Source organism: Sinocyclocheilus grahami, unplaced genomic scaffold, assembly GCF_001515645.1.
Source record: "Sinocyclocheilus grahami isolate Dianchi unplaced genomic scaffold, SAMN03320097.WGS_v1.1 scaffold15.1, whole genome shotgun sequence".
Classification (NCBI taxonomy): Eukaryota; Metazoa; Chordata; class Actinopteri; order Cypriniformes; family Cyprinidae; genus Sinocyclocheilus; species Sinocyclocheilus grahami.
The window spans coordinates 2,609,964-2,625,325 of NW_015505194.1; the positions used below are offsets into that span (position 1 = coordinate 2,609,964).

A 15,362-nucleotide genomic window follows, 5' to 3' on the forward strand; every position below is an offset into this window, starting at 1 on the left:
ATTTGATAAGATTACAGTAATTGTATTTTTTGTTTACCTTTTACATTTGATATATTTCGGTATTAATTTATTATATATTTGTTATCAATATTATTTTTTATTACTGGCACCTTTTGTATCGCTTTTCTTGTATTTTTCCATTTGTCCTGTCACTTTTTTTTATTATGAATGGTTTGAAAAAATGACATAAACCAGTCATCAGTTAGGCTATACGTCAAAAAAAAATATATATATATATATATATATTTTAGCTATTAAAAAGAGCTCGAATGCTTTTATCTACAGTAGAAAAATGGCATTATTAGATTCAGCCTTTCTTCATGGTCATAACCAAGTAAAATGCAATTAGTCTAATTCTCAGTTTAATGGTGTATAACACTGTCCCGGTGGCTTTAATTAAGCAAAAAAGCGTTTACAGCGTCACTCCTTCTCATATTCAACCTGTTAACCCTGCTTGTGACAGACGTTTAATATTGCAGTATGCGAGTCTTTTTACATGCTGACTTAACCCATTCATATTTTCCGTTTAATATAAAAAGTGCATCATCGCAGGTGATGCAGATGCGATCGTCCTCGTGATGGATGGAGCTCCACTGGCATTGAGAGCGGGAGCGCTCGTGTCAGAGATTGACAGCAGCGGCAGTGGGCTTGCCCGCTCTCCCCTATATGGCTGTGGATGGAGCGCTATGCTAATATCGGCAGGACAGGAGAAGCACCGCTCCGCTGCCTGCTGTCAGTGGTGGCTTTCGGAGTCTAGGCAGGCTCTTCTACAGCCATGGCCGAAGGTGGTGAAGGGGAAGATGAGGTTCAGTTCTTACGAACTGTAAGTAAAAACGCCGTTCTTTATTTTGCAAATGCAATATTGTTTTTTGGCGCATTCTTGATGATTAATTACTATAAAGGTAGTGTAATGCTGAGGCATCAAAAATGTTGGCTCGTACGCCGGGTTTAAAGCAACGCTGTTGGGCTTCTCTTTGTGGTCATATTGATTTATTTGGCATCGTTACGCATATATAATAGCAAGATGTCTTATTAGCTGATATTTAGAGTATTATTCCCTTATTTGGAACTTGAGTCAGGTGCGAGTTCGCGCTCGCGACGCACCTGTAGTCAACGCGCGTGAAGGGGAATTCAATGAGCATCAGGCAGGTGCAAGGACAAATGATGTTTGCCACTTTAATTTGATCCAGTTTGTGATGTGCATGTTTGTCTAAGAAGGAATACATATGTTTTTGTGCTTTGTTGTAACGGTCTCGAACGCAACAGGGGAGTTATCCAGTTGGCGCTCGTGCGCTGTTTTGAGCATAATTCTGCAGTATTTTTCATGCCATAAAGAAGTGCCCTGTTTTGTGTTCATAAAGTCTTCCCACATGCGATTACTATTTGATACGATCCTCTCACCTTCTTTAGGACTTTTCTATTTCTGTGGTTAGACGCAGATTGGTTGCGTATGCCGTGGCGCATGGCAGTTCCTACCTGTGTAAACGATATGATATGATATGACACCGTGGTGTGAATTACTGTCACATTGAAGTTAATTAGTTAGTTAGCTATAAAAATGTAGAGGCGGTTTGGTAGAGATGTTATGCAGACTAATTACCATATTTTAAAGGTTTTTACATACACTCATGTACACTGAGAAAGGATCCAAGCAGCATTTTCTTCTTTATTATGAATTTTTTGTTTTTATTTAAAGGGGCATATGATGCTGCTAAAAAGAACATTATTTTGTGTATTTGGTTTAATGAAATGTGAGAGGCGGCGGATTCGATGAAGGAGCGTCCGGCGGGCTTGCCGCAACCACATGTGACGACCCCGGGCTGGACTCCGCTTCGTCCACGGTGAAAGCCGATCCGGCGATCCTTAGCGACCAGCAATGATCAGCACCAGGCATGACGAAGCAGATATCGTCCTCTTTTGGAAGGCCAAACAAAGTAGTTTTGCTTTCACAACGAATCACACAGTGCCTTCACGACAATACGGCGGCAATATAAAAATTACATCTGTATATCTGTAGGGGCTGAAGTGGCTCAGAGCAGGCATAATTTAGTCTTTAGACTTTTATCCGGCATTACATTTTTACACAGAATTTTGAGTAGGCCTTATGACATTATCTAATGAAATAGTTAATTAGGAGTACTGAGATAAGTCACAGTTTAGGTTGGAACACAGTGCTTTAAACAATTTATGCATATGAAAAAAGCGATTGGGTGCTCCAGTTAGATATCTAATAGAAAACGTGTAAAATATATATTGAGTTATTGTCTTGATTAATTTGTGTCGGCATTGTTTTAATGCATGTGCAACATAGATCAAATCTATCATACCAATTTATTGCAGTCTGTTATAGCATCTTGCATGAGGCAGGTGTGTGACATCTCACTTCCCTGTTAAAGCGTTAAAGTGAGAACTCTGGCAGTGAAGGTTACAGTCTCACTAAATAGCGGATATTAATGCACCATAGACCTCTGTGAAAGTTGCCCCAATTCTGTCTTTGCTGTTGGTTGTCTGTGCAGTCGCATGGTTTTCACACTCCAGTTACTGGGAATTTTATATGCATCCGGATGTTATTCGTTCTCTTTGGCTTCTTTTTGTTCATATAGTAGAAAATGGTTCGCTATTTAATCAGAAAGAAGGTCTCAGATAATCAAGGCAGTTTTTCATCTGAAGGACATCAATAATGGGCAGCATTTAATCAAGTTGTAATAAATAAGTTTAGAGTAAGTGCCCATGGGAAAACATATGATTTATTGTAAATGTAAATAATGAAAACAAAACTAAAAACCGAGTTTTATAGTGACTCAGACTATAGACTTAGCTGCTCTCTTTAGAGAAATGGCAAGGAATACAGTGTCCAATGTGCAGTGTTGGTCTGATGAGACTTGACAATGTTGTTTAGGCACACTTCTTTAAATCCAGATGTAGAGTTTGCCAGTAGCACTGAGCTTATTTGGAGTTTATGTTGTTCTGGAAGCCTTCTGCAGTCCAGGGTTTAAATTTAGCCTCTTAAAAGTTAATGCTTCCACCACACATGCGCACACAGTTCTCAGGCTCCTGCTCCATAGGTCATTGCATCAGCTAGTTTAACAAGCCAGGCCACTGATGTTTCAACACCATTTTTATTTGCACAGTATCGTATTTTAAAGTCAACATCTATCACAACATATAAAAAAAAAATGCGAAGAGAACTGTAAATCTGGATTAGTATAACATATCCTCACCTCAACACAATGCTCTGGAATAATTGATTCTGATTGGTCAATTGTTGCATTGCCATCGAGTGGTCGAATATCTGTAAAATGAGGACTGCACTATAACATATCAGCTATAAACTGTAAATTTGACTCTGCATTCTCTGTCTGTATCTACAGTAAAAATGGCCTTGGAGGACTTCAGTATTAATTTTATAGTGAGCATTAAACTTTTAATGGCAAGAAGCTCAGGAGGCCCCAGTTAAAGCAAGAAAAATAAAACATTGCTCAGAAGAACATGGAGCTGTTAGAAATCAATTAAAATACTTAAAACATAACTTAAAATATAGAGCAAGATTTATATTACAGCTAAATATGTTAACAAACTTGTATATGAAAAGTAAATTGGATTAGAGATTAATTTGTGTGTGTGTTTTTTTGTTATTGATAAATTGATTGTTTTCTACATCGTGGAAATGGACTGTTTCACTAGCTTGTCATCACTGAAAGAACCATATGTCATTTAATGAATTTGATTTAATGCTGTCAGATTTAGTTTTCCAGTGACATGTTTCTTGAGTACAACAAATGTTTGACAAGAATGTTTTTTTTTCTCACAATAAACAAGTTTAATTATCCCCAAAAGAGTAAATTGCATAACTTCACCTCATGAGCTGCCATTTACTTGTTCATTTTGTAAAACATTGTGGGTATCAGGAGATACTGTATATGCTGACATAAGAGTTGTTCATGCGTCTTCTTGAATGTCGTTCAAAGGACTGTTGCAGATATACTGTAGGTCATCTATGCATGAAGAGAATAGGCGTAACATCCCTCTCTTGTATTGTACAGTATTTCACGATGGAAATGTGTAATTAATTGTTTGCCGAAATTGTAATAAAATATTTATGTTATAGAGTTTTAGTTTGCACATACCTTAACATGCATCAATGGGTTATAGCAGTTATAAAGTAGTATTTTTTGTATGTATTTATTTATTTATTTCATATCTTTTGTTTTATTTTAGTATCATGTGTGCTACCTTGGTGGTGTTTATTGTTCTTTGTGTAAATAACAATTGTGGAAAGACAAGTTTAAATGAACATGTGGTTTTCCATTTGCCTCCTGTATTATTATGTTTGTTATGAGTATATATTATTTTTTACACACACACACACACACACACACACACAGGTTTACATTTGTGAAAAGTGAGGACATCCCATAGGCGTAATGGTTTTTATACTGTACAGACCGTATATTCTATTGCCCTACACCAACCCTACCCCTAAACCTACCCCTTACAGGAAACTTTGTGCTATTTCAGATTTTCAGTACACTCCATTCTATGTGATTTATAAGCGTTTTGAAAAGTGGGGACATGGGGTAATGTCCTGAAAAGTCACCTTCTCCTTGTAATACCTATGTCATACCTTTGTCATTATACAAATTTATGTCCTCATTTGTCACAAAAACGCGTACACACACGCACACACACACACACACACTTTCTGCCATCTTTGTATTCCACATGCCTGAAAAAAGAAGACTTGAGAAAGCTGTTGCTTGCAAAAACACCTCAATCCAAATTACTGACACATGGGATGGATGGGTAGGAATTACAAAAAAGTGAACATAATTAATGATTTTAATAGATATTTGCTCTGTAATGCTTGGAAAAAAAATCACATGAATTACAATATACACACTTTTGTTGAAGAGTCATTATCACACACACACATATATATATATATATACTGTATATGTAGATATATATATATTCTGTGTGTGCGTGTGTAAAGTACAGGATTTTTTTGTTTAAACACAAAATGAACAGCATATTTTTACATATTAGCACAAATTTTCTTCCATTTCTTGTTTCTTCAAAAAAGTTTTGTTTAGGAAACTCCTCCTAGAGATAACCTTTAATATACACTAGTACTTTTGCAGCACACCGGACTGTTTTGACAGCTCTTAGCGTGTTTATCTTTGATCAGTAATTGAGGTAGAGATTTTAAAGTGTTTTGTGCTTATCTGCTTTCACTATTCCACCATCACTGAGGCTGTGCTGCTGAGTGTTGATAGCTTCAGTGACTATGAGTAATGAGAGGTGCCCAGGTAAAAGGTAAACCACAGAGCTTTGGGCCACAGCTGAAATCCACAGTACGTGAATTGAATTGTGTGTGTGTGCATCCCTCTACTGTTTGAATAAGAGTGCTGACTCGTCTGCGGTCTATGAGCTTCATGTGGCAGCCTCAGTTCATTGAGCTTCTTTCAGATTAATTGAACCCAGACTGATGTCACTGCTCTTGTTGTGGCCTCTGGCATTGGTTTATCCCAAAGGGAACAAGCCATCTGTGCTAAAGGACAACACAAGTGCTCAGACTCAAGAGTGTTTGTGTGGGTGTTTATTGTACTAACATTTGTAAAGCATGTTTAGTGTATTATTCATCTGATAGGATTCTATCAGATGGTTGTATGGGTTGAGCTCGTTAACTGTTATAAAATCCACTTCAGGCTATTAGTTTCAGCGGGATTACACAGGAATTCTTGTCTCAGTAAAGTCAGCAGATATGTGGCATAGCTTTTGCTTGTCTAACACATGGGCCTCGCAGCAGTGAGACTGTCTTGGGGGGCCCTGGAGCTGACAGCTTACTTAAGAGCACAACAGCATTGGTCAGAGGAAATACCCAAGCAAGTTCTTAAAGTGAAAGTTCACCCGCAAATGAAAATTCTGAAATATATATTCACCTTCTTGACTTTGTGTGAAACAAGAAAATAAAAGTATTTTTTGGAAAAATATTCTGAAATACAATGTTGTTCAAAAGCTCAGAGTTTGGAGTCAGTAAGATTTATCCTTTTGAAAAAGACGTAATACTTCAATTTAGCAGGAATGCATTAAACTATAAAAGTGACAGTAAAGGCATTTATAATGTTATAAAAGATTTTGAACTTTTGAACTTACTGTGCATCAAATAATCCTGGTTAAAATGTATCATACCACAAAAACATTAGGCAGCACAACTGTTTTCAATATTCATAATAATAAGAAATGTTTCTTGAGCAGCAAATCAGTATATTAGAAAGATTTCTGTAGGATCATGTGACTGAAGACTGGAGTAATAGCTGCAGAAAATTCAGTTTTGCCATCACAGGAATAAATTAAATTTTACAATATATTAAAATAGATAACAGTTATTTGAGATTTTAATAATATTTTATTTTTTAAAATCAAATAAATGCAGCCTTGGTGAGCATAAGTGACGTTATTTAAAAAATATTAACAACCCCAAAGCTTTGTAATTGTAGAGTGTATAATGAATGTGAATGAGGATATGCTGTCAAAACATTCCATAAAAGTATTATAAAAGTAGTCCATAAGACACTATACAATATTCCAGCTTTTCTGAAGTCATATGATTGCTTTGTGTGAGAAACAAACTGAAATGTACAGTGGGTACAGAAAAGAATCACCCTCTTTAAAATAATCACATTTTGACAGTATTTTTGATATTTTATGATACTTTTTGCCATTTTTAAAAGCTTGAGTATATATTTTCCCATTCATATTCCTTAATCAGGATATTCTTCAAAATGTACTTTTTGTGTCTTTGCAATTATATGGAAACAGTACAGTATACATGATCAAAAAATGAATTTAGGATTTCAGTCACTGGGGTTTGGAATAGCATGAAAGTGAGCAAGTGATGACAGTTTTGGGATCGTTCTCAGTGCATTAATTGCTCCTCTAGCCGTAGTCAGTGAACTCAGAGTTCAGACCTTCTTCTCTGACCAAACCTCACCTGATACATCTGTATTTTATCCACATCCAGCGATATCTCTGTCTACCGGGAGTCTTTCTGAATTCATTTGTTAGTTTAGATTGTGGTCACTCAGGCATGCATGCAAGCTATTTTCTCTTGCGTGAGGCTATTTTTCCCAGCAGTGTGCATGCTAAGTGAGCCTAGACTGCAGACTAATACAATTCGTGGCATAATGGTTAGAGAGTCGGAGACTGAGGTGAGCCCCTTGAGCAAGGCACCGAACCCCCAACTGCTCCTGGGTGCCACAGCAAAAATGGCTGCCCACTGCTCCGGGTGTGTGTGTTTATTCTTTACTCACTGCTGTGTGTGTGTGCTTGGATGGGTGAAATTCAGAGCACAAATTCTTAGTACTGATCACCATATTCTGCCACACATCACATCACTCACTCACTCACTCACTTGCTCACTCAATTTTTTAATTTGGCTGCAGCAGAGGCACAGTTCTTGCTGTCTGTAAACTTCTCGGTCTCAAGCACCCTGAAGCTCGTCTCCCTGACCCAATCACATTTTTAGCAGTGCTCTCAGACTCCTTTAAAACATCACAGCAGGACTTCTGCTGTGTCACTCAAGGACTCAAGAGGGAAATGTCTGTGTAAGGTTGCTTGACAGCACTGGTGAAAAGGCTTTTGCATTTTTTATCGATTTTCTCTGAATGGCCTCTTTTGTTATACTTTTTCTTCATAACTTCGGATATTATGTGAAAGATGCTGGCTCTTTGAGAGTCTGATCACCAACAAAGTAGATCTACATCAGTTGTAGGACAAAGAAGAGAGTCACTTACGGTTGTAATGTGCAAAGATACTCAGTGTGTATCCAGCCTCTTTAGTTACATTGTGTGATTACTTCAGCTAGAGAATAAAGAGTGAAAAAAATCACATTAACTGCGTTATTTGTGTGAAACAAAGTTGAATTTCAATTAATAACCTCTTTGTGCATGTCTCTACAATGAAATCAGTTTGAACTGTGAAAATTAGATACATTAAATTTAATTAGAATCATTCATCCAGTTAGACATGGATTTTATAGAGCACAAAAAGTGATTCTTTCACACAGTGCTTCTGTATTAATGTTTCTCAGTCTTAGATAGCCAAGGGGTCTGTGGAAAATTCTTGAATTGTGAAAAAAAAAATCTTGCTGTAAGACCATGTCAAGCAATATGATTAGAGTGATGAGAGCTTCTCGCAGTATACTTTCCATTTATTTTCTCCTTTCAGATTTCAACATATTCTTCAATAAACAGTTTTAAACCTTGAATCAAACAACTCTGTGATGAATTACAACATTACAATTTTTAATTTGAAGCAAAAATGCTTTTTAAAAAAGCAGATAAAAAGACTAAGGTACCTAATGTCTTTTATGAAATGAAACTATTCCCATGAAGCACTATTTATGTAATCGATCAGCTGTGATAATACAATATTACAAAACTACTGGCTATAATTCATTGACTTTAAATATAAAAATACACCATTTAAAAAATATATATATATTATATATACATTACCATTCTAAAGTTTGGGGTCAAAGATATATGTACACACACACACACACGTATATATATATATAAAAAAAATATGTATACATATATTGGTCAAAAATTAGACTCGAGACATTTATACAAAAGTTTCCATTTTAAATAAATGCTGTTCTTTCTATTCAGAAAAGAGTCCTGAAAAAATGTGTTTCATGTTTTTATTCCACAAAAACATGAAGCAGCACAACCGTTTTCAACTTTGATAATAATAAGAAATGTTTTCTTGGACACCAAATCAGCATATTAGAATGATTTCTGGATGAAAACTGGAGTAATGGCTGCTGAAAATACTGCCGTCATTTGATTTGTCATTAAAGAAATAAATGACAATTTTTAAATATACTATAATAGAGAATTTATTTTAATACAATTTCACAATATTACTGTTTTACTGTATTTTTGAACAAATAAATATAGCCTTGGTGAGCATAACATCTTAAAAATAAAAAATGCTACCATCCCCCAACTTTGGAATGGTAGTAATGCTGGACTGCAAGTCCATCAGTTCCTGTTTCCATAGTAACAACTTCTCTGATTGATATATCTTGCTTTACATTTGAGGGTAGTGTAGTACTTCACAACTTAACATAAATTTAAAAAAATAACAACTGACTATTGGCTTCTCCTGAAAGGGTGCCTGTCATCAGTTTGCAGAACTAAATTATGTATTTGGCCTTTAAAAGTTTGAGAAAGCCATTGTAATTTTTTCTTACTTTTAGTTCAAGGTGAGCATCTCTTTCTCATAGAGCATTATTGAAAGACTCTGCAAGTTAACTGGATGCAGATATGGAGGTGATAAAGATGTGAGCTCATTCAACTATCTCATTAAGCTGTCACATACAGGGGTGTGAGCCACCTGCTTGGTGAAGTGCTGTAGCTGGCAATGAATTTGAGTTATTTAAGGAATAAGAGTTCAGCTGAGATAGGGAAAAAAACAAAGAACCATCTCTTCAAACTCCCACTTTATGTGAGAGCACCATGAAATGCCAAAATGTACTCTAAATTGTTCTTTTTCTATTGACAAGTTGGCAGTGGAGTCTGAAGTCTGAAGTCTGAAACAGTATATAAACAGATTTTTTTGGGCTTTGAAAATCCTAATCTTTGAAAAAATAATTATGCAAAAATTTATTAGAAACATTCAATTACTAATCAAGTAAGCATGTGTACAATTCCACTCAAATTGTTATGGTGTTAATATAAAATTTGCATTTAATTAGAAAAATTCATTTTCCCTAGTGGTCTCAGACTTTTAGACCTCACTGTACTTAAAATGATTTATGATGTGTTTGGAGATAGAAACATCATCTTTTAGACGACTGAACAATTCTGCAGTGTTCGAGACTGAGCATGTGTGTATATATCAAAATAGCATTGTGGGAGGGGCAATTTTGTGTATTCACCTTTTCTCAATTTCATGTCAGTGGCAGGGCCGGGTGAGTTGTGAGCATTTATTTGGCACCAGAGCACATCAGGACCTCTTGGGTTACAGTCCCTGAAGTGTTCAGGCCACACACACACACCTGTTCATGTCCTTAAAGACACAAACTGAGCATGGTGAAGGGGGAGGGGGGGGGGGGGGAGCGACCCACATTTCTCTGTTGCACCTGTGCTTGAACTCACAGGCACGATGGCTTGAATAGGGTTGGTCTGTCAGGCACAGATTGGTTTGGCAGAAGGTCCAGGCAGTCATGCGTACAGGATATGGACACATAACAGAGAGTTTGGAGAGTTCTGGTTCTTGCCCTTGTGATTTGGAGCAGATGCACCCCACCCCCTGCATCCTTAAAAACACAACACCCCTATAGATAGACTGTGACTCTGCCCCTTAGCTGTTTTGCAGATGGCTTTGCAGCTCTCCCCTGGATCACTTTGCTGCAGATTCACCAAATTCCTTGGCTGGGGATCTAGATGGGACCTAAGAAAGGGAAGATCTCCTCTTTTAGATAAAGACCACTCTACTGCATTAGGCTGATAACGCTGTATTGTACAGTGTTTCCCAACCTTTTTTTAGTCGCGGCACCCTTTGGAAATTTTAACAAACTTGTGGCACCCTACAAAATTAATTTTGTCACAATATTTGAATTTCTAACATCGATATGATAATTTGAAAAGTATAGATATTCGGTACAACAGGGAAGAACTGCAGAGTATAATGTCAGACAGATGTTTTATATTATTAAAAAAATTTGTCCGTCAATGGTGGCAATCAGTAGGCTAATTTCTAATGAAGAGACCAATTTATATGACAGATTTTAATGTAGACTAATGTAGACTTTTAATGGGCCATGAGCGACTGAGCGGAGCGCACACGCATATAGAGTGGGATAATACGCAGAGCGAAATTTCGGTGCATCTCTAATTATTGGCGACATCAGAAATGGATATTATATAATAGATGCTTTTTTTGAACATTTTAGCAATTTAAAAATATTAAAAAGGATTTTTTTTACACGGCACCCCAACTCTCGACAGATGGCACCTCGGTTGGGAAACACTGATATTGTAAATAGATACATGCATACATCTGCACATCACTGTGTGTACAGTCTCAAACACAAACATTTGTCTTACTTATCCTAATGCTGTGCATTAATCAGAATCAGAATAATCTTTTATTGCCAAAAATAAGTAAATAGAATATGTTTAAAGTAAACAGAGTGTATATAGAACATACACCCAAAGCACAGATACACTTAACCCTTGTTAGATATATGCAAGGGGAAATGTAGTGCACATAATTTGTGACAGTATGTACATGTAGTTTAATAAATATGTTTGATTTAGCATATTGCATATGAGATATGTTGCACATCAATTCTATTGAATGTGATATATATATATATATATGTGCAAAAAATCGAATGCGATTTTCATGTGCATCTCGTCAGTAAAGCCGCTCCTTCAATGAGAATTGCATTCGATTTTTTGCACAGCCCTAATATACACACACATATATGTATAACAAAGCACAAATAAGCATATTTTTTAAAGGGGTCCTATTATGCTTTTTCAATTTTAGTTAGTCTGTAATGTTGCTGTTTGAGCATAAAAAAGATCTGCAAAGTTACAAAATTCAAAGTCCACTTCAAAAGGAGATATTTTATTTAACAGAAATCACTTTTCAAAAACTACAACGAATGACTCGTTTGGACTACAACGCATATTTTCCGGGATTTGTGATATCACAAATGGGACGAGACCTGGTTTGAAATTGATGCATGATATTTCCCGACCAGGCGCAGAGTGCTGCCAATCACAACACACACTGGCCCAGCTAACCAATCACAGCACATTTCGTATTTCAGAAGGCGGGCCTTCATTTGATACAGGAACTATTCGAGCCGTTCATGCCAGACTGGGGAGAGAGGTGTTGTAATAATGTAAAATATGTGAAGAATAATGTGTTTTTCAAACAACCTAGTATGAGAGCCTGTTCTAGTACATCCCCAAAACAAAATCAAGACTTTGTAAAAGAGCATAATAGGACCCCTTTAAATGTTGTGCACAGAATTTGTGACAATATGTACATATGAGTTTTTTTTTTAAATTTTAATTGGCACTATTGCGCATATTATGCAGAGTGGTAAAGGAATAGGCTAGTTTGTCCCAAAATCACCTTCATGTTGCTCCAAACCTTTATGACTTTACTTCTTCTGTAGAACACAAAAGAATATTTTTAAAAAATCATTATTTTTGTCCAATGAGATCCAAAACAACACTTGACCTGATTGACTTTCACTGTATGGGTTAAAAAAAAATCTCACCATTTGATTTGATCAGTTTGCAGCAGTATCTAAAGTGTACTTGATCCAAACATATTTGTGTATGTTAATGTGACACCAAACCTGTGCTGAGGCCTGCTCTCCATTCCAGTGAAATCACAAAATAAAATGCACTCAAATTTGGCCCCAGTTATGATATGCCTCCACTGATATGCAGTAGCAATTTTTGAGACTGCTTACAATCTAGACAAGAATCATACCATATACTGTAGATTTGAGTGATGTTTGTATATTTTATCCATATACACTCTAAAAAATGCTGTGTTGTTTCAACCCAACTTTGGGTCAAATATAGACTAACCCAGTTGCTGGGTTAAATTTTTACATTACATTTTTAACCCAAAAGTTGGGTTAGTCCATATTTGACCCAAAGTTGGGTTGAAACAACCCAGCATTTTTTAGAGTGTATGTATGCGTTCAATTTTTAATTGATCATTTATTGTTTAAAAAAAAAAAAATCTTACTGACCCCAAACTTTTTAATGGTACACTCTAAAAAATGCTGGATTAAATACAACCCAGTGCTGGGTAAAATAGGGACAAACCCAGCATTTTTTAGAGTGTAGTATAGGTAATAATGCTTTTTGGCGGAGACTGAACTTATTAACAAATAGAGTTTCATGAAAGGTAATGTATGAAAACAGATTTATATACAGGCTTATTTGTTAACAACAGATGTTGGTTTGGCATCTGTATTATGTTACTAGGTGCTCCACTGCTTTACTGTCAGAGTACCAGAGTTCCTGTTGTCATTCTTCAGTTTTAGCATAGCTTACCCAGTCAACAATTTGATCTCACAATGATGTCACCATGAGCTCACATGATTCTCATGGTGTGGTCACAATGTGTGTGTCACAGTGAGCTAAAAGTGTAACCACACAGCGCACTCACTGTGTGCTCATACTATGTTCACTATGTGAGGTCACTGCACACTCACTGTGTGCTCATACTGTGGTCACAATGTGAGGTCACTGCACACTCACTGTGTGCTCATACTGTGTTCGCAATGTGAGGTCACTGCACACTCACTGTGTGCTCATACTGTGGTCACAATGTGAGGTCACTGCACACTCACTGTGCGCTCATACTGTGGTCTCAATGTGAGGTCACTGCACACTCACTGTGTGCTCATACTGTGGTCACAATGTGAGGTCACTGCACACTCACTTTGTGCTCATACTGTGAGCTCACCATGTGAGACCTCTGTTATATCATTGTGTTAAACTCATTTTCAGTTTGGTGTTGGCATTCGACAGACATTTCAATTTAACAGATACATTCTGCTTCTGGTGTTGTTTTGATGACTCCTTTTCGATTCTTAACTTCAAATTCTTTGTCCCCTTGGAAAGACTTGACGCATCCTGAAACACAGAGAACAATATGTCATTGCAATCAGTTACTAACAACCTAACAGGTGAAAATAACTATTAGTTAAACAAAATATGAAACAAATCATGCATCCATGCTTCCACAAAACATGGTTGTATAGTTACTGAAATTTGATCCAGAGGTAGTAATGTAGTCTAGTAATGATCTGATTTGGGAAGTATAACAAATCATAAATACTGATATGCAACCTAAAGCCAGGGACACACTTAGCGACTAACTGAATCATTCTAAGACTGAACTGAAAACACTTATGATTTTAAATGCTCACTATAAACACCAACTGAACGCAAATGGCTCTGAGTTTTACGGCAGTTGGCATCCATAGTGTTGCATTACTGCCATCTGCTGTCTCACTTTAACTTACTATATCTTAATTAAATTCGTCCTTCCAGTCCAGTCCTCCTTAGAAAATTAAACAAATATCTCCGTCCTTGGTCACTATTTCCATATGTTACTATATTTTTAAAATTAAACTCTACTATACCTATTTCCCGTAGCTGATTCTTGAATAGTGATGGTTGATTCTTCTTCTTCTGTTTTATGGTGGGTAGCACCAGCGTTAAGGTGCATCATCACCACCCTCAGTGTTGGAGTTTACCCATTTCATAAAAGAAACCCTTCATTCTCTTTATCAGTTCTGTACTTTTGAGATAAAGAAATAAGCTCTCTAATCCATAAGTGATTATACTTTTTTTTTTAGCTTTATTCCTTCCACTCCCACCTTTCTAAGTTCCTTCTTCATTGTTTCTTTTTCATTAAAATACTTTTGACAAACACATAGATGTTCCACTGACTCCTCTTGTGGCAAACATAGAAATCATGATTATAACTTGTGTACCCCCCCCTTAAAAAAAATAAAGATGCTTGTCAGGTTTTGTTTTATTATTGTTTTATTTACTGTTATTTTATGTACAACTATTCATTTATTTTGATTCAAGGGCATTGTGAAAGACACATAGCATTATCAGGCACAAGTGGGGCAGCTAGAAAAAGTTTTGGGGTCCTGAACGTTCTGCAGTGAGCAAGAAAGAGAGATGTGCCATGTTTGTGCTCCGTTTTGTTTTCGCTTGTTTTGTTAATTAAAGATGAACCTGATCTTCATTTCATTACGCTTGTCTATAGTCTCATATTTCAAGTGTGCAACACTGCTGACATAATCCTGTTGGATGTTTATTTATTCATTTAAAAGTTTTATTCAACATGTGACCAACCCTTAAACTTGATAAAATGTTGATATCCTCACTACTCCTACTTCTCGCTGTATTTTATAAAGATGACATCCTGTGTTTCCCGTATCCCATTCTTGTTGCCACTCCTTAACGAGACGCACAGCCAAAGTTTGCTGACCGTCAAAGTGTTGAAAGTTTGCCGAGGATTACTGTTGATGCTCATAAAGGAGTTGATAATACTTTGCAAGCCTGAGGCACGTACTGGAAATAATCTTATTTAGCTTACTACTGTTATTAAATAACATTTTATTAAAACCTGCAAAATCCTTACTGCAGAGAGATCTAAATTAATACTATAGTTTATTGTATATGCAGATTTAAGTTGTTACCAGAGGCGGACAGTAACTTAGTACATTTACTTGAATATTGTACATAAGTACAGTACATATGTACCTTTATTCTACATGAGTATAA

General features: G+C 36.4%; 1 protein-coding gene across 1 annotated transcript in view; it reads left to right on the forward strand.

Annotated features, from left to right (window-relative positions):
• The first annotated feature begins 703 nt into the window (after nucleotides 1-703).
• LOC107601913 (ryanodine receptor 3-like) overlaps nucleotides 704-15,362 on the forward strand; it is an 81,613-nt gene continuing 66,954 nt past the window's right edge. The window contains exon 1 of the mRNA XM_016294278.1: nucleotides 704-823. Coding sequence (XP_016149764.1) covers nucleotides 776-823 — 48 coding nt within the window. The 5' untranslated portion in view covers nucleotides 704-775. The remainder of the gene's footprint in view (nucleotides 824-15,362) is intronic.